This window comes from Musca vetustissima, unplaced genomic scaffold (assembly GCF_032173495.1).
Source record: "Musca vetustissima isolate MV318-11 ecotype Yass unplaced genomic scaffold, APGP_CSIRO_Mvet_v1 utg41420, whole genome shotgun sequence".
NCBI lineage: Eukaryota > Metazoa > Arthropoda > Insecta > Diptera > Muscidae > Musca > Musca vetustissima.
This window is the reverse complement of record NW_026876793.1, coordinates 169484-191076: the sequence shown is the minus strand read 5'-3', so window position 1 is coordinate 191076 and position 21593 is coordinate 169484. Positions and strand designations below refer to the sequence as shown.

Below are 21593 nucleotides of genomic sequence, written 5' to 3'. Positions count from 1 at the left end.
TTTATCTAGGGAGAATTGTGAAAATCGACTACTAGATTTTTTTTGCAAATAGAGAGCAGGACTTCTATGAGAGAGGCATTATGAAGTTACCTTTAAAATGGCAACAAATCATACAACCAAACGGTGCATATTTGGATATTCCGAAGCATGTTAAATAAAGTCCTATAGTTCATTTAATAAAAAAATTCCAAGATGTACTGAGATAGATCGCCAAAATTTTGCATAGATTCGACTTTTGTCTGCAGGCAGGTCAAGTTCGAAGATGGGCTATATCAGACCACGTTTAGGCATAGCCCCCATATAAAGGTACCGCCCAATTTTCAAAATTTTAGCGCGCTTTTCAACCGAATTCGCAGAAATTTGGTAAAGGTCCGTTAAGATAAATTCAGTATTTATCTAGCAAAGATACAAACCATCAAATTAACAGAGCTATTGACAGATCAATGTTAACGTTAACAGCGCAATGCTAATTTTAAAAAGCTAATAAAAATTACTATTTTTTTTAAGTATTAAAACTATTACTTATTTTTAATAAAAACATGCGTAACATTCAAAAATAAACTATTTATAAGATTTACGCCATACTAAGAAAAACCCCTCACTCGTAATGGCATCATATGTGGTAAGACAATTCCGTATGCTTTTTTGTCCACTGCTCCTTCCAGGAAAATTCTGCCGGGACAGCATGGGTATCATCGGAAAGCTAATGGAGAGTACTTCCATCCTAGCTAATAAAATTATTAAAAAATTCCACCCGAGTTGGGGGTATTTAACATAAACTGGCGGAGTCCTGGGGCAAGGACAATTATTTTGTCCACTGCTCCTTCCAGGAAAATTCTGCCGGGACAACATGGGTGTCATCGGAATGCTAATGGAGAGTACTTTCATCCTAGCTAATAAAATTATTGAAAAATTCCGCCCGAGTTGGGGGTATTCAACAAAAACTGGCGGAGTCCTGGGGGAAGGATAATTATTTTGTCCACTGCTCCTTCCAGGAAAATTCTGCCGGGACAACATGGGTATCATCGGGAAGCTAACTTGATAGTTTGTGTCTTTGCTAGATAAATACTGAATTTATCTTAACGGACCTATTTGGTACATTGGGTTCTTTTTGGGTACCAAATGTCTTCACAAAAATTATATATACCGGTCCACTTTTTCTGGTAGCCTCCCTATAACGGTACCCCTCAATTTACTGTATTTTGGGGGTTTTATGCGCCTTATTAAACCGAATTCGCTGAAATTTGGTAAAATGGATTTTTATTGGGTACCAAATTTCTCCACTAAAAATTATAAACATCGGTTCACTTTTTCGGGTAGACCCCATATAAGGGCACCCCCAATTTTCGGTATTTTTGGGGTTCTTGAGGGCGTTTTTTTTTCAATACGCTGAAATTTGGTACATTGGGTTCTTTTTGGGTACCAAATGTCTTCACTACAAATTTTAAATATCGGTTCACTTTTTCTGGTAGCCCCCAATTTACGGAATTTTGGTGGTTTTAAGCGCGTTTTTTTTTAAACCGAATTCTCTGAAATTTGGTACAATGATTACTTCTGTGTGTAGGGGTTGTCCCCATATAGGCATAGTATAGGGCATAGTCGTTACTCGAAATAGTCAGTTTTTCCCTACAAATAATGGAATTCTAAGACGATTTAGCCATCAGTTTTAATCATTCCGCTTTCTAAGGAAATCGTGATAAAAAAACTCGAATGATGAAATATATCGGCCAGCATTTAGCCGTCTGCGCCATATAATTATACCACCTGAAAGAAAGAATTGAGACACAAAACAAAAATATTGGTTTCGAAATTGACATATGTCGGTTATTAATTAGGCATAGCCCCATATAATTATAACCCCAAATATTCGTTAATTTCTACAATAGTAATCATTTCGCTCTAGTACACATAAAGGTTTTGGATAACAAAATATTAAAAAATATTTCAAACGAATCGAGGGTTATGCCATGTACAGACGAGCGTTGATCGCTCTCTCATTCGTTGTTCGACCCTTAATTATGAAGTAATTACTTAGTTCCCCATACAAAATTGTCTGAGCGAACACCGACTTTTGTACGTTGTTCAATTCGAATCACTCTCTGAATCACCAAGAAATTTGTCTCATCCCTAACAACTGAGAGCATTTATCGAAAATAAATTAATTTTGACAGCTTGAAAATATTTATAAATTTTTCAAACTTTTTTAGTAATATTGAAAATGATGAATGAAAAGTAAAAAATTGTCTAGTTTTTATATATGCAGCAGGATGTAAATTTTGTTATCTACATAATGCAATGTGAATATCTTTCCCCATGGTTCTAATTAGCGTACAAAACAAGAAACAAATTTGGGGACACTCAAACAAAAAATTCTCCAAATTTTTATATGTGACATTTGAATTTAGAAAATATAAAAATGTATGAAAACAACAATATTTTCAGAAAAAATGGAAAACATGAATTAAAAGTAAATAGATATGGGTTCATACTATAGTCAGGAGAAAGAGAATTAATATTTCTATTTAGATCCATATACGATTCATGTAAATATGTTAGAATTTTGGCGTAAAACTAGAAACAAAAAGTTTGAAATAAAAAACTCTGATAACATGAATTAAGAATAGTGTTGTATGAACGGGTTAATTCATGTACGTAATTCTGAGACCGAACTACGTTGTTCGATTGCCCGTCAGAACATGGCATTAGGGTCGTACCTAAATTCAATGGATGTTACCTAAATACGAATTTCGTATAAAAATATAAATGGTATGTTCCCGTACTGCAAGAATCTACTATTTTTTACTCCGATAACACTTTTTTCCTTTATGATATCGAAGAAAACAGTAAAATTGAGTAGATTCTTGCAGTACGGGAACAGACCAAAAGTTGAAAATTTTCAACATTGACAATGCGTATTTTGAATTTTTTGTTTTTGAAAATAGAATTTCAGTCATTGAAAAATTTGTTTCTATATAAGTAAACATTTATCGATCAGTTAAAAATATTTTTTCATCCATTTCAACGTTTTCAATTGGCACAGATGCAAATATAGTCCAAATATAGTATTTGGATAATACGGACGTTCAAAAAACCCTATAAAGGTGAGAAGGTGAGTATTTTTGTACGGAGCGCAATAAATTAGGTACGACCCTTAATCAGAACACTTCTCTTCAGGTGACCGGCATTGTATATTTTGGTTCATTTATTCTTCAGTCAATGAAGACTTCAGCTGGCCTTACGGTTAACCTTATGAATAAACTTTGCACTTCCCCCACATACTATATATATATATATTGAAATAATCAGCAGACCAAAACCTATCTGTGGTACATTCAAAGTATGCTGAAATGTTGACCATAGGTAGAGCTTGAGGCCCAGGTTACAACGATATACATATAAGCCTAAATTGTTTCAAAATAGCTGAACTTCGGCCATGGATTTAAAACATTCTCATATGCACAAATTACAATTTTGGCTGGGCGAAGGGAATTTCTTTTGAACTAAAGGAAATTTAAACTTTCTGGGCTGGCTGCAAACATACTTAAGCCAAATAGGACACATAAATCTTAATGAATTAGGATTTATCAATGCATCATTAATACCATACCTCTGCAAATTTTCGGGTTTCCCCCATCCTCTTTCAAAGAAGCGTGTTATAAGCATTCTTCTGTAAATGCTGTCTAATTTGCTTTTAACCATATTATATTATTTTTACTTTAGTGTCACTATTGGCAGAAACACAACAAACAAATACTAAATTACGTAAAATGTTTATATGCGAAGTAAACAAAACATATGTTCTATGGACGAGAATTTTGCAACGTTACTAACAATCGATAACATTTTTTATCAACATTACAGGGTGACAGCGCTCACTCGGGGTTTACACATGCAACTGTTTTTCAACAACTCTGCTGCTGCTCCTTACGATTATAGGGCTAAGCAGAATGCTCGCGTTGAGCCGTCTGTCGCGTTACATGTTATCGATAATACAACAACCACAAGGAAACGATATGCGTTTGTGTTATCGTTTCCTTGTGGTTGTTGTATTTTCGATAACATATAACGCGACGGATGGCTCAACGCGAGCTTTCTACTTAAGGGCTAAGCAGAATGCTCGCGTTGAGCCATCCGACGCGTTATATGTTATCGAAAATACAACAACCACAAGGAAATGATAACACAAACGCATATCGTTTCCTTGTGGTTGTTGTATTTTCGATAACATATAACGCGACGGATGGCTCAACGCGAGCATTCTGCTTAGCCCTTATCTTTTGAATTTCTTCCACCTTTCCATTTTTCGTACCTCCCCCAAAATCAACCATTTTTGGTAAGAATATGTGCCAACAGCCAATGATGTTCCGCCTTCCTAGTGCTGTTAAAGGCTTACGCCATACTCTGGTTGGCCCATCGTTATAACATAATTTTAGTTTTATCGCAAAATATAACGTTGTCCCAATATTCCGTCGGGTGTGAAACGTTCGTATTGGCGAAGAAAAATCTTTTTTCTATATTTTCTGCAGATAGTAAAGGGCTAAGCAGAATGCTCGCGTTGAGCCATCCGTCGCGTTACATGTTATCGAAAATACAACAACCACAAGGAAACGATATGCGTTTGTGTTATCGTTTCCTTGTGGTTGTTGTATTTTCGATAACATATAACGCGACGGATGGCTCAACGCGAGCATTCTGCTTAGCCCTTAAGGGTTTTTGCGTGCTACTCTTTATGAGTATTTATTTTTTTAATAAATTTGTCGGAAATGTTTTCGTGTAACTGAAAACATTTCCGACAATTCGATCACACTTTTTCCCAATTGGCGGTTGTAATAAATCAACTGAATTACATCAAATGATAACCTTTTGCCTGGAATTTTTTAATACTTTATTTCAAGGTATGTTGCGCCCTCTTAAAAATTACTATAACAATTACTATAAATAACCAATAAATATTAAAAATAATATAATAAGTGTTATTTCAAGCTTCTACATCTATATATGTTTAATAATTATGCATGTGTAAAGTCATTCTTGACATACTGTATAAGCTACATACTATAGTCAGGAGAATTTTTTTCTATTAAGATCCATATGTGATTCACGCAAACAAGAAACAAAAAGTGTGAAAAGAACTCTGATGACATGAATTAAGAATAGATGGACGGGTTAATTCATGTGAGAATCAACAACGTTGTTCAAATGCCTGGCAGAACATGGCATAAAGTAAAGAAAGACCCTGTTTCCGTACTGCAATCGTCGCTAACTTTCGATAATAAAATTATTATCGAAATTACAGGGTGACATAGAAAAAAATACAATTTTACATTTAGTACTTATTTATCAACAGTGCTTTCAGAAAGAGGTAGTCCAGAATATTACAGCCCTACCTAAATTTGAACTAGCTCGTTCGACTTTATTCACCACAAAAATAATAGCCTCCACACACTATACTGCCGCACTGCTACTGCCGATGAACCCCTGTGTACGTGTGTGCTTGAATCGTGTGTAGTAGACCCTTCAAATCTCTCTTCAATCAAAATTAAAAAAAAAAATCCGGTTCTATGCACCGGATTGACTCGGAGGAATCAACTTCCGACCAAGGGCTGTCAACCCAGCAAATACTACGTGTATTTTTTCAACATGGGAGCATCATTACCCGGAATGCTTGCTCCGGATTCTTTTGGTCCGTGCCGGGATTGAGACAAACCCCGGACCATGGTTCTGCTCAGTTTGTCACAACAGCATCCACCACAGATCTATCTCGGTGAGATGCAACGGATGCAGAGAATGGGTACATTTCAGGAGTTGTTCCGGTCATAGCCGGATACAGGAGTATAGCGAAAGGGACTACGTTGCTTCTTGCTGCGCCAATGCAGTCCCCAGCGAGTCGTCGTTGTCACCGTGGTCCACGTCATCATCGTCGTCGTCTTCGGATTACGTGACTCCCCCGCAATCTCCGCAGCAGCAACCTGCGCCGCAGCCGCTAACACCGCACATTGCTGTCGCAACTCCTGATAATGTATCCTTTCTTCAATTCAACTGCGTTGGACTTCGAGGGAAAATCAACGAGATAGTGGATTTTATGAGTCGAAGAAGTATTATGGTCGCTGCGATCCAAGAAACGAAGCTGAACGACACCTGTAGTCTTCAGAGTTGTGATGGATACAACGTTATTAGAAAGGATCGTACAAGAGGTGGAGGTGGAGGATTAGCATTCCTATTGCACCATTCTGTCCAGTACAGACCTATCTCGTTTGAGCTAGACTCTAGTGACCCATACATGGAATGTATGGGAGTAGCGGTCAAATGTGGTACCGCCGAGGTAGAGGTGCTTAACGTTTACATTCCGCCGTTAAATAGCTGTGCCCCGCGTTATTTGCCCAACATTAGTCATCTTTTGGAAGGCAATAACCGTCTGGTGCTAGGGGATTTCAATGCACATCATGAGTTATGGCATTCCGTCCTAGGTAATGACCAGAGGGGCATGGCGCTGGCCGAGCAAATTGATAGCTCAACGTTTTGCACGGTGAACGAGGACATACCCACCAGGATGAGGGGAGACTGCCAAAGCTCACCGGACATATCCATCGTGTCTCCGGGTCTGACGAATGACGTGGCTTGGCAACCCGTCATATCATTGGGGTCAGACCACCTCCCTATCATCATATCCATCAACAGACCACCCGATTTCATAACTTCTGAACGCCGTACTTTCCTTAATAATGGGAAAGCCAATTGGCAAGAGTTCAGAAATTTCACCAATCGTCGCTTCAGAGAACTGCCCATCCCTTCTGACGCTCGGGTAGCAGAAAGGAATTTCCGGGACATCATCACTGCTGCAGCCGCTCGCTATATACCTGCGGGTCGTATACCCGAACTAAGACCGAACTTCCCAGCAGAGGGAGCGGGACTAGCGAATGAGCGTGATGAGCTTCGCCGTTCTAACCCTACTAACCCCAGAGTCAGAGAACTGACGTTGGAAGTGAACAGGTTAGTCGGCGAGCATAAGCGGAAAAAGTGGCTAGAGCATCTGAAGTGTTGCAACATCAGTACCGGAGTGAGTAAATTATGGGCAACAGTTAAGTCGCTCTCGAACCCTGGAAAGAAGGAGGATCGGACTTCTGTCTCATTTAACGGCGTTGAGGTGACAGATCCGAAGAGGTGCGCGTGTTATTTCAACCGGCAGTTTATAGAGCACCCCGAGAGTGACTGGGCGAAGAGAAGAGTATTGCGCCGTATGCGCTCTCTTCAGGTGGAGGAGGAACCACCACAATTTACGTTGGAGGATGTTGCAAATGTCATCAGGAACGCGAAATCATCCAAAGCGCTTGGTCCAGATGGAATCTCAATGGTGATGTTGAAGCAGCTTGATGAGCCAGGAGTAGATTATCTCACCAAAGCCCTCAACTTGTCGTTATCCACCCTAGTAGTTCCCGACGCCTGGAAAATGGGCAGGGTGGTCCCGCTACTGAAGCCGGGCAAGGATGCCAGCAAAGGTGAGTCATACAGGCCGATCTCACTTTTGTCGCCAGTAGCCAAGACACTTGAGGCTTTACTACTCCCCAGCATTCGTGAATGCTACTCGGTTGCTGATCATCAGCATGGATTCCGGAAACAGCATAGCACAACAACAGCTTTGCACGCCATTTCCGCACACATAGCAGAAGGACTCAACCAGAACAGGCCGTGTAACAGGACAGTCATGGTGGCGCTAGACCTATCAAAGGCATTTGATACCGTCAGTCACGCCAAGCTGTTCGAGGACATCGAGAGAACAACCCTCCGGCCAAGTTTGAAACGTTGGATCGTGAACTATATGTGTGGACGCCAGTCGTGCGTGGAATTCAGAGACAGGAAATCGAAGGCCCTTAGAGTTAAACAGGGAGTTCCCCAAGGAGGGTTGATATCTCCGGAACTGTTTAACCTCTACCTCTATGGAATTCCACGCCCACCGGACGGCATAAAGATCGTGACATATGCGGATGATTGCACGATTATGGCGTCAGGACCAAAAATTGATGACATTTGCGAGAGGCTGAATCACTATCTCGTAGATATCGCAGATTTTTTCCGGTCGAGGAATATGAAAATATCCGCCACTAAATCAACGGCCACACTGTTTACCACATGGACAGCGGAAATGAGGCTATCTTTGAATGTGCAGGTCGAGGGGTCCACAATTCCGACCACTAATTACCCCAAGGTTCTAGGGGTCACATTCGATAGCCTATACAAGTCGTCCGCGCATGCCACAGCTATTTGCGACAAAGTCAGGAGCAGAAACAAGGTTCTCAAGTCGCTAGCCGGCAGCACTTGGGGAGCTGACAAGGAAACCTTGTTAACGACTTATAAGGCAATAGGCCGGTCTGTGGTAAACTATGCGGCGCCAGTGTGGTCCGCTAACGTTAGTGCAACGCAGTGGAAAAATCTTCAATCCTGCCAAAATGCCGCCCTGAGGACTGCAACAGGGTGTCTCCTCATGACTCCAATAGACCACTTGCATGAGGAGACGAAGATCCTTCCTGTGCGTCAACACAACAAGATGTTGTCGATGCAATACTTGCTTGGGTGTTATAGGAGCAGCCATCCGAACCGCTACCTAATGGATAGACACCCACCACCCAGGCATGTCAGGGAGGATCTCCATGATCTGGAGAGAGAGGTCCAGAGATACAAAAGGGAGCCTCTAGATCAACAGGCCTATCAAGCAGGATTGAACAGTATTCACACGGACGCAGTTGAGGATGACCATCCGCCTGAGATAGCCGCAGAAGAGCAGCCTCGACAAACTAGAGTGGTCTTGGCACAGCTGAGATCTGGATGGTGTAGCCGCCTCAATTCGTATTGGGCACGGATTGATGGAGAGGTCGACAATGTCTGCCCGGCATGTGGTAACGGACCACATGATACGCTACATCTGTTTAATTGCCCAGCCAAGCCCACTCTCCTAACCCCATCTTCTCTCTGGACTCAACCTGTACAGGTCGCAGCCTTTCTGAATTTGGAGTTAGAGGCAGAACCAGATTAAGACAAATTGGAAATACACAGCAGTACTAGCTGCTACAACAACAACAACCCCTCGGTCGGCAGTGGTGGGAATGATAGGCTTAGGACGTCGATAGAATCAAAACTTTGATGTTCGTACTGCGTGAAATTCTCACACATACATTCTCAAAATGACATAAAATTACCAATACTACTTCAAATGCTGTCATGCATACCCTAAGGTGTATGGGGCCCTTAAGGGTCATATTCACCTTCTCACCTTTATAGGGTTTGTTAGACGTCCGTATTACCCAAATACTCAAGGACTTTATTTGCATCTGTGGCAATTGAAAACGGCGAAAATTGATGAAAACATTTTTTTAATTGATCGCCAAATGTTTACTTTTATAGAAACACACATTTTTCAATGTCCGAAATTCAATTTTCAAAAAACAAAAAAATCAAAATACGCATTTTCATTGTTGAAAATTTTGGGTAATATTCATTGAAAAACATGTAATTAACTTTTGAGGTGAATAAATTCGTACGCATACCCATGAATTTAGGTACTACCCATGGTATAATTATTAATAGGTAGGGCACAGCGACCAACTGATTACAATTTTTTCTCAAGTTGGCTTGTTTAATCAAATCAAACTACATATTTTGTGTATGTGTGTGTGTATTGTTTTGAACACGTCCCAGCAAGCATTTTCTATCCAAAAATATCCAAAAAGTAACTACCAGGCAATGAAAACACTCGTAGGCGATATCGTATTTTTAACAAATAAGTTATACCGTTTGGGAAGAAATGAACCACGTACTCGTTACCTTTGAAAAATATCTTCTTTGTCACAATTTGAAGTTAATAAAGCGACACTCCAAAATGACACTGTTTTGTTACCTTAAATATTATCGCCTTAATTACTTTCAACTTTCATTAAGAAGATACGATTAAGAGGTGGCGAATGCGTGCTTCATTAAACGGTGTTCGTTTTATATATAATTGTGTTTTGGCAACAAAAAAATACATCTCTTATACAGAATTTCAATTAACCGGGTTTTCTTAAAAGCAAAGTAGAGAGTTTGCAAAATTCACCCGAAAAAATAGTTTAAAATTTTTAGTTTTAATTAACCGATTTTTTCGATAAACCGGCGTTCGCTTATCCGAATTCGACTGTATTTATATGAATGTTACCGAAATATGTCGACGTACAAATTTTCAATGTTGTAAAAATTAAACTATGACAGAACGCAGTTTTCTTTTTTTTTCTTCTGTTGGAAATATAAACAAAACACAAAGAAAATATGATTTTTTTAAGATTTGTGTGAAATGTTTGAACACAGTTTAAAATTTTTAATTTTATTTCGCGATTCTGATTAGTTCACTAAGAGAAATGCTTTCGACGTATTTGGGTAATACGCCCATACAATACATTTTGCCATAGCGGGGAAGTTGAATATTTCTGTACGCCTCGTTGAATTTAGGTAACGTTGTTATAAAATAATAATTTTTCAAAATGATTAACCAAAACATAAACATAAGTTCCTGCAAGATTCTACTACATTTACAAGTTTTGCAACTTTTTACTCGAAACCCGTTGCTCAACCCACAAAACTAGTAAAACTTTGAACCAAATTTAAGAGAACACAAAACAAAATGGCTTTCTCTTTGTAAACTTTTTAATCGAAAAATTTGAATGAATAAAAATGGTAAACATGAATACCAAATTCTGATTGGCTGTTTTGTTGATTTTGAAGTATTGCCACCTAATATTGACATATTTACTAGATTTCAGTTCCCGAACTTTTCAAATAGTTTTGCACTCTGAGAGCGAGTTTGACATTTTTCCCTTTTACTTGCTTAAGAGTACGTTTACATAGTACCGGATTTAGTTAGCCCAATGTGTTTCAATGGTCAATTTCATTGTATACATGTCAAATAAATCTTCATAGAATAGGTTAACCCGGTAAAAAGTTCTAATGTAAATGCCGTTTTTCTATTAAAAAGTTTTCGAACAGAACAATTAGTAATGGAAAATAATAAGAAATTGGTCTGTTCTCGTACTATAATAATCTACTACTTTTTACTACGATAACGAATTTTTCATTATGATATCGAAGAAAATAGTAAAATCTAGTAGATTCTAGCAGAATGTGGACAGATCAAATAAGGACATTTTTAAACATCCACAGAATCAAGACAGCCTCTGGAAGCGAACAAAGTAAGGATACCAAATGAAAGAGGGAGCCTGGAAGTTTACTCTGCTGCTAACATGCCAAATATGAGAAAAGTACAAAGATAATTAAATCATCCCATTTGTAGAACGTTTTATTGGTTGTTTTTTATAGATTCGCCGATCTGATATGCCTCTTATTGTTTTAAAATGATTATGTATCCAAGGTCCTTTATTTTTGGCTAGATCTTTTAATTTTTCTCGCTCTACGAGGAATTCAAATTTAATAATACCCAGTTTGGATATTCACAAGGGCAGTCATTCCATGTAGCAGTATCTCGTTTATTCAATGCAATCCCTGGTCAACTTAAATAGTTTAATGTAACACCTTGTTTATGTCGATGTAAGTTGCATTTTGTATTTCGATCGTCTAATGTTTAGCCCGATTGAAATTATCTCTTCTGAGTAGATAAATCCCCAACCATGAATGTGTCATTCCGTTTGCAACACATCGAAATATTCACCGGATACACCGTAAAGTATTTTTCAACTGAATTCGCTTTAATTTTTCAAATTATTATGGGATGGAAATGCCAACAAGAATCAGTTTATGGTTTGGTATAGCTCCTAGAGAATAGTACCATCCCATTTTCGTTATTTTGAAGACTTTAGCCGCATTTTCCAAACGATGGGACTGTAATAAGGTATAAAAGGTTCTGAATGAAATTTTCCTTTTTAATATGGGCCCAAATTCTAATCGAATTTTCTCATTGGGGTGGGTATGTTCGTGCTGAATAAGAAATAAATTAAAAAAGTCCCGTTTATGTTTTCCAATTAGAGTGTGTAATTTGAACACAATTTTTTCGAAGAATGAACGACCTACTATCACATTACGTCATAACATAGTCCCCATATGAATGCATGAATGAATGAATCCCGATCGACTTAAGGAAGTTTAAATTCACTTCCGTGGTGGGGGTATAAAAATTCGGCCCGGTCGCACTTAACGCCGTTTTTTATTTGTGTTTGTTTATGTTTAAGAAAAAGAGCAAAGAAGCGGTATTGTTCTGAGTACAAGCTTACCGAACATTGTTTTTGTTGTACGAATTCCGGTAAGCCAAAGCACTAACAATGCCAATCTGGTAAGTTGCATAATTTCCGTAAATTTCTAATAATTTACATAACACTCGATAGATTTACAAACAAAGTAGTATAGAGTTATATTTTTAAAATCCTTATTTACATTTATTTTATTTTGTAATCGACAAATGAATATTTATTTCTTATTAACTTCTGAACTGCTTTTAACTATTTAAAATAAAAAATTAGTACTACTTACAGCAGAATATGTATGTTATGCTTTATCATTTCGTATGATTTGCTTTAATATCTAGATACAATATTAATTTAACTTATTTGTATTGCTCTTAACATATTAGCTAAAATGTATGTGGTAGGAATTTGATTTTATACAAAATTTCATATAACTAACAAACCAACCGTTATCAAAGCAGTATTACGATTGTGTTGCTTTCGTGTAAAACTATTGATCTAGATCGTCTGCGTATATTAAATGGTGGGTATATAAGATTCGGGCAAATCGAATACATTTACTTCACTATAGTTAGTTAAAACTTATGAATAAATCATATTATATTTATTTATATACAATTAATTTATACATTACTAAATTATTTGAATGTTTATGCCCATATAATACACACATGTATATACGTACTAAATATTCGTTAATATAATATATCTTTAGTTACACATTTGTGCTTACAGTACTTAAGTATTGCCATCTAAGAATACTACCTGGCCGACCGTCTTTCTACAGACGAGTATATTAAAAACTGAATGATTTTCTTATTCTTTGAATTTTGGCAAACTAATGATCAGCCCAATATCCTTATTATACATTGATGCCTCGATTATCCGTAAGTGTCAACAATATTGTAGGGGATTGGTATTAAGATTCCATCGAAACAAATTAATTATTAGCTTTGTCATATTGGACCTGTTATCAATATATTAATTTTAATTGCTGTTATTACTGTCCTAATGTTCTTACACAATGGCAAAGATGATAGTGTTTGTTCGAGTTTTACTTGATAGATAATTAAAACATTATGCTGACCTATAATAAAACTACATATATCTAAGAGCTTTCAAATCAAATTCAAATCAAATTAATAGCGCATTTTACTTATTTCCTTATAACGAACTCTATCGGGTTTTTATGTTTACCATTTATATTATATGGAACTTATATAAAATGAAATTGTTTTGTACATCTATGACGTGGACATTAGTTAAGTTGTTATTTCCAAATTAATTAATTCTCACCAAGTTGATCTTGAACAATAGAAATATAAATGCGTTATAATAATTTTCACTCTTAGTGCAATAATGAACTTCTTTTTTCATTACGTTTGAGTTAAATATATATATATATATATATATATATATATAAATGCGTTATAATAATTTTCACTCTTAGTACGATAATGAATTTTTTTTCATTACGTTTGAGTTAAATATATATATATATATTTATTTCCCCGGCTTATTGATGTCAACGGATAATAGAATCCCAGCTTCAACGTACATATAGTTATATTATTTATAATAATACATTTTTTAATTAAATCAATTACATGTTACATATAAATATGGCATTTAAACAATGGACTCAATGGAAATTAAATTTCTTAAAACAAAATTTTAAATATATGATCCTTCAGGTGTTCAAATTAAATAGTTAGTAAAAAATAAATGTTTAATGTAAGGCACATTTTATAATCAAAACATAAATTATAATTCTCATCTCTAAATACAAAGATAAACACTTTTAGTTATAAACTGTTCTAATTAAAAATACACAAAATGATATAATTGCACATGAAATTTCTATTTCATTTCTTGCTCCACCAGCAATGCCCATCTTATATTCCATATCCAAATCAAGCAGCAAGTCATGATTCCTAGTGTAAAATTGATGTATGTCACTGATCTGAAAATATAATAAACAACGTTAAAACTAGGGAAGTGTATCATATTTATGTCTTGACATACATATATGCCAAACAATTTTGCTCAGCCATTCATAATACTCTTACCATGATTAATACGATGCATATCGACGCTTGGGTCAATTTTAATAAAGGTTTCTATTTATTTATATGTATTAATAATTTTCATATTTTCTATTGATCGCTACATTTGTATTTATGATTTTATCAATTTCACGGAAGGAATCCACCTTAGTACCCAAACATGTTTTTTACTATTTTCAGTAAATTTCGAAAATCTAAAACTAACAAGAAAGTAGTAAAGTCAGACCTTCAACACTTTGGGTATATTCTGCATATGTATCCTAACAATTTCATGTCAATGTTCTTTCGAGGTAACGAACGAAATTGAATAAACTTAAATATATAAACTAACATCAATCCATACAGATCCCTTTTTGCAACCTATGCTAAATTTTATTTCATTCGGGCAGATTTAGAATCGTTTGCGTACAATGGAGCTAATTGATTTTAAGCAAACTTGATACACGCTATTCGATATGCCGCACTGTTCAAAATTTAATCCCAATCAGACACCCGTTCGAAATATATAGAGTAAGTGATTTGTTTTTAGATTGCCACATTTTTATTTTTTATCCGATTTAATTATAAGTTTTAATTGAAAACTTCATGTGTTGTCTTTCCATGAATCAACTTGAAAATAATATTATGCTAACAATTTAAAATATATTTAAGAATATATTTGAAATTCCAGTAAAAGTATTTTTAAAAAATGTGCAGGTAATGTGGTATACCATACGACGTTAATGTGTAATTTATTGTTTTTAATGAATGTGATTTAGCTCGAGATTTATGTCAGTTAACATCTTAACGGATACGTTGAGTGGAATTTCAATTTTTATTATATAATCGTGTCGACGCATAGCAATATTTAATGTTTGTACGGAGAAGTTGTTAGATGTTGTATCCTTCATTTTTTATCATTTGTGAGGCTTTCGTAAAGGACAAATATTTCAAAGAGTAATGAAATTTCGTCTTTTGCTGGCTTTTTTCATACAGACTCAAGTTATATGTGGTACAATGGCGCATATGATTTGATATTTAGTACTTACTAATTATTGATTTAGTAATAACAATTAAAATACATCTGTGAAACAAAAATTTATTTTTAAACTTCAATCAAAAAAGTAAATTTCATGAAAAATTTATTTTTGCTACTGATTTCCAACGTGATTTATATAAATTAAACAGATCATTGCTATCTTATTATTTTGAGAAAAGCGAACTACTGAATATGTTTCAGTTATTCTAACATTTTCAGTTTACAAGAAAGGGACTATACCACATTACCAACCAAAAAACTCTAGTAGTCGATTTTCACAATCCTCCCTAGATGAACAAATTTTTTATCATTAAAGAAATTTTGCAATGCAAGAAAAATAAGATAATCGCTTGGTCCAAGTCCGGACTTTATGGCGGATGCATTAAGCTCCCGACATTTCTGGCGAGTCACTGTAGGTGTGTGTGGCCTAGCGTTTTCTTTTTTCAAACGTTCCCACTCACACCCGCCCCTGCCGACCGAGGGGCCAACTCCCCATAACGCGGAGAGTGAAGGGAAATTACTGGCTACAGAATAACATCAGCCAGCCCTATATTATAAACACAATAGTTTTGACAAACACGCAAAAAATATTAAATACACAACTGTCTGGCAACTAAACCACAATTAATACAACAATCTTTTATTAGTTTCTTTCATCTCGCCGGCTGGACTGTACGCAGAGGACACAAGCACACACATCACGCATTGAAAATCTTTTTGAAATATGTTGAAATTTTCAGACACCCCTGTATTTTGAGCTATGCCATACGTTTGGAATTTTTGGATGCACCAGAAAATTACAAAGATCTGACTGGTGAAAAGGTGGCCGAACAGAGCAGTAAATCCATTAAACCCAGTATACAAAATGAAAACTTTTTTGATAATATGGACTTTCAATACAAAGATGTTATTGCCGGTGTACGATCATTGGCTGCGAAATTAAAAATACTTCACCACACAAATCATTTGCTACAATTTGAAGCCATATCTCGTATTGTTAAGGAACGCATGGACCCCATGTTCGAAACCGGCCAGCTGTTGTTGGTACACCATTTCCCTTTGAAAAGGGCACCCAACGATGGCAATCTTGATTATACGGTGAGAATATTACGTCTGCTACAAATCCAAAGTTTATGTGTGAGCTACAAACACGCATCAATGAGACTATTGTTGCCGTACAAAATGTTACAGCGAATCCCAAAACAGACGGTTTACGTACGGTGGAAGTGCTTCAAGTGGATTCCAAGGTAGTCCTCTAAGAGCAAAAAAAGAAACTGGGTTTGACCGATTCTATTTAATTAGAATAATTTTTATAAAATGGGCTCCAAAGTAGACAGCCGTATTCCAATGTGGGTCGAATAAGGCTAATGAATAGACGTTTAGTTATATACGGATCATCAAATTCCTTAGACCATCGCTTTATAAAACAAAGCAACGATTTAGCTTTATTAACACATGATTCAGTATGTAAATGAAAACACAATTTGTTATGTAAAATGTTATGAAAAATGATCTGTAAACGAGTCTACAGAGCCAAGTTTATGAGAACCTATAAAGTAATCAATAAATATGGGGCTGGTCATAAAGATTCAATTTTTTTGCACTTCTTAAGGTTTAGCGACATACCATTAGCACTACACTAGTTTACGAATGAGTGTAGGTCATGTTGCAAGTTTAATAAGGAGTTAAGTGTATTTAGACTACAAAAAAAATCTTTCGGATAATTTTGTAATCTAATATTCATTTTTACTAGATATTCTGAATAGCACTTCTTATATTCAGTATTATACTTATATCTAGCCAAAGAATAATTTCTGTAATTCACTGGAGAATTATAATTTTTGAACTTTTTAAACAATCTAGTCTTTACATTACGCAAGCGCCTTAGATTCACTATCAGGATTGTATTCTATGAAGGGAATGGATAATGATAACGCTTCATTAAAGGTTTTGTAGAAATAAGAAATGCGTGAGTCCATATTACCCTTAAAACCCCAATCTGTGTTGGATAAAATGGAACGCGAAACATAAAAGTTGACTTTATAAAAATTTAATTTAAGCTTTTTTTGATCTGCATCAACATTAGTTAAATTATCCTGGAATCCCAGACTGACATTAAGATTTGGGTGATATTCATTTTCCGGTTCAGAAATACTAAATCTAATATTCTATCTTTAACGTTAGACTTGATATTGATCTGAAAAAATCATTCAGTATCAACAATCTCAGGTTTAAGCCATGTATCAGAGAAGGAAAAAATTTTATACTCGCCATTTCCGACTTTCGACTTTCCTTAAATTCAAACTTTTTTACTCAAATATTAAATATTTTTGAGTAATAATTAGTTTAAATGAGGAAATATCACGTGGAGTTGATGACTATCAAAAAATGACTATCAAAAAGTTTAAAAATTTTAAACTCTTTTAACACCCTGAAACTCACAACTGAATGCTCCAAACAAAAAACAGAAAATATTTTTTTTTACTGCAAAATATGTTAGCCTTCCAACGAGCATAAATCTGAAATTGTTCGATCTTTACGAAAAATCTATCAGTACAGCCAAAAATAATGGATTTCCAGTCGTCATTCGACAGCGAAATCAAACGAACGTCAGTTTACCCAGTGGTTTTTAATCTGTGAATTTATCATGAAAACATCAATTAAATCCGCAAATTTTGATCTTGACAAAACCAAGATGTTTCAAAACATTACTATCGGACCCAAATTCTTACTTATGTCAATAATTAATAATAATGAAACATTAAAAAACGTTTCTCCCTTTTTAATAAAAAAAAGTAATAGACAGTGTTTGTGGTGAAGTCGATTCGTGCAAGAAATTACGCAATGGAGAGCTTCTCATCAAAACCAAAACTGCAACTCAAGCCACTAAACTTATCCAACTTATTTCGCTCTCTAACGAAATAACAGCAAAGGTGTAATTTACAACAATGATCTGCGCGGAATAGCAGAAGAGGAAATTTTAAGAGAATTAAAACCTCTAAACCTCATCGAAGTACAAAAAATAATGAAGAAGATTGACAGCGGACTGCTGGAAATTGGGCTCATCATTTTAACTTTCTCTTTATCGAATCTACCCGAGAACATTAACATTGGATACGAGAGAACTAAAATACGTCCCTACATCCCCTTACCTATGAGGTGCCGTCAATGCTTTTACTACAGCCATATCACCTATGTTTACCAAAACGAAAAACTGTGGAGAACCAGAGCACTTAAACGACAATGAACTCTGTCAAAAACCAACAAAATGTGTTAACTGTGCTAAAGAGAATAAGAGTGATACCAATCACTCAGTTCTCGTCAAAAAATGTCCAATATTTCTTAAGCATAAAAAGATACAAACAAAAACAATCGAAAAGGTGGACAACAAACAGCAATAGAAATATACAAGCAACGACATCCAAATGATAACTCTTTCTCACAAACAACAAGGGACGTTGTGAAATATGACGATATATCAACAAAAAAAGCAGCTCAAAAGAAGAGGAACAAAAAACCACCGAGTTACCAACAACAACGGCCATTTTAAAAAATCAACCGTTACTGTTCTCCCGAGAAACACATCAAAACGAATGAGAAATGAGTTGAAAAGGAGTGCAGCAAACAACAACAAAAAGTGTGCATCTACAACACCGAAAGTGAAGAGATGGATTGTGATATCTAAATAAACAAAATCTCATCATTCTCTTATTTATTTTGATCACTTATTTTTTTGCTCTGCACACGTTCTTTGCTTCTCTATTTTTGTTATGGTTTTAAATATTCTCCAATGGAATATTAAAGGTTACTGCAATAATTACACTGAACTGCAAAACTTGATCAAAATTATACACCAAAAATTATTTCCTTGCAAGAAACTCATTTTAAAACAACAAATAATATTCCGGTTCCTATTAACTTTAAAATAAACAATTCTAAAAATTCTTGTATTTTAATTCATAACTCTATACAACATGAATTCAGTATTCAGTATTGGTCAAAATTGTATCAAATAAATCGTTCTATTTATTTTCTACCTATCTTAATCCCTCTATAAATTTTAATATTAAAGACCTTGAAAGTCTTTACTCTCCCTTTAAACCAATTATTATAACAGGAGATATGGACAGCTGGCATCCTCTTTGGGGATCTAGCAACTAGCAACCGTAGGGGAAATACTTCGGCTAAATTTATTACTCAATCAAATTTGATGATTTTAAATAATGGATCTCCAACACATTTTTCTACTCACAAAACATTTACACACATAGATCTTACTTTAATTTCACCGGTTTTGTCTACCTTCGTAGATTGGAAAATTGAAAGCGATCTTTTTGGTAGTGATCATTTCCCGATCATTACAACATTATTTTCCGGAAACAACCATGCAACTGAAGTTCATATGAAACCACTTTTCAACACTGAAAGATTATCTGAAAGATTATGCTCCGAAAGACCGTACAGTAATAATATTAACAAAGAATGTGCTAATATTCAGAAAATAATTATTCAATCTGCTAATGAGTCAATACCTCAACATAAAGTTCCTCGCAACAAGACTTTTGTTCCATGGTGGAATCGTAATCTTGAAGACTTGAAAAGAAAACGTAACTCCCTTTTTAATAGATTTAGACGAAATATTACAACAGAAAATCTTATCAACTACCGCAAAATTAATGCTCAATATAGAAGAGAATTAAAACTCTCAAAAAAATTATCAGTTGAAAATTTCACTTCTCAGATTAACAATTTAAGTCCAACAGAAAAAATTTGGAATAATATTCGCAGATTTTGCGGTATGAATTTTAGAACTTCTATCCTACATCCAATTCTACAGAAATAGCGAATCGATTCTGTAAGCCAATTACTTAGTCAACTCGAAAATTCATAGCTATATTCGGAACTACATGACCAATAGAAAAATAAAGGTAAGAGTAAATTCCTATTTTTCTGAAACAAGGAATCTTCACAACGGAATACCACAAGGATCACCACTTTCAGTTGTCCTATTCCTAATTTCTTATAACAAGCTCTCAAAGATACTAGAAACTCACAAAGAAATAAAATTTGTATCCTACGCCGATGATTTTGTAATACTTCAAAAATTGTGCAACAAAAAGCAACTTATAATCAATACCGATAGTTTAATGAATGATACGGAAAAGTGGTACAAATTTTCAGGAGCTCAACTATCCTCGGAGAAGTGTAAACATTTACATATATGCCGTAAACAGAGTTGCGCTCCCAATCTAATATGTAATAATAACACAATACCGCTAGTTGAAAAGTTAAAAGTTCTTGGAATAACAATTAACAAAAAATATAGATGGAATTCTCATATTGATGAATTAGGTTATTCTCTTAATAGTAAACTGAACATAATTAAGTGTTTATCGCATAGAAAGTTTCAATGCAACACTTATACGCTTACTTCAATTATCAGTTCTCTTATTATTTCCAGGATAAATTATGGATTTTATTTATATGGATATACTTCCAAATCCTCCTTTTATGGATATACCATATTAAATTCTGCTCATCGCACAACTAGGATTAACAATATGTTATTTGAAGCTGGTCTAATGCCTATCAAAAACTACAGGGACCTCTCAACTACGAAACTTTTCAAAACAATATTACTAAACGATGGATCACATGTAATTGAGCTATTAAAAAACGCTGTTAAATCGAAAAAAAAATTGAATTAGATTCAGTCTTAAACAGAATTAAAAGTTATTGTGTTGAATACAACTTTCCTTATAATCGCGCAAACGTTACTTGCACTAACCCATTTTGGAATTCTTATTCCTATCCTATTGATACATCTGTTCGGAAGTATCGAAAGGAAAGCACCTCAATAGAAATGTATAAAGCCGAATTTAGGAATATCCAAAAAAATATACAGATTACGAATTTATATATACAGATGGATCCAAATCCGAAAACTATGTCAGCTACAGCATAGTAAACAATGATGCCATTATTATGTCATCACTCCTTCCAGAATATTCATCTGTCTTTTCTGCGGAAATTATAGCCATTTATAAAGCGATTACATATACCACGCATTTAAGAGGCAAGTTTGTCATAGCATCTGACTCATTATCAGCTTTAGACTGCATAACAAATCCTAACAATAACAATATATGGGAAATTACAAAAATCTTTTAAATTCCTTGAAACTGAGGTTTGCAAGGTTATAACTCGCGAAATATGAACATATTGCATATTATTTAAATTCATTTCTATAAAATGAAGTGTTCTTGTCAAAATCTTAAAATATTGGTAATAAAC

General features: G+C 35.2%; 1 protein-coding gene and 1 pseudogene across 1 annotated transcript in view; one reads left to right on the top strand and one right to left on the bottom strand.

The window, feature by feature from the left end:
• Positions 1-14016: 14016 nt before the first annotated feature.
• Positions 14017-21593, bottom strand: part of LOC133321346 (limbic system-associated membrane protein) — a 46817-nt gene continuing 39240 nt past the window's right edge. Inside the window, exon 7 of the mRNA XM_061530438.1 lies at positions 14017-14178. Coding sequence (XP_061386422.1) covers positions 14017-14178 — 162 coding nt within the window. The remainder of the gene's footprint in view (positions 14179-21593) is intronic.
• Positions 14970-16558, top strand: LOC133321344 (RNA transcription, translation and transport factor protein-like; annotated as a pseudogene).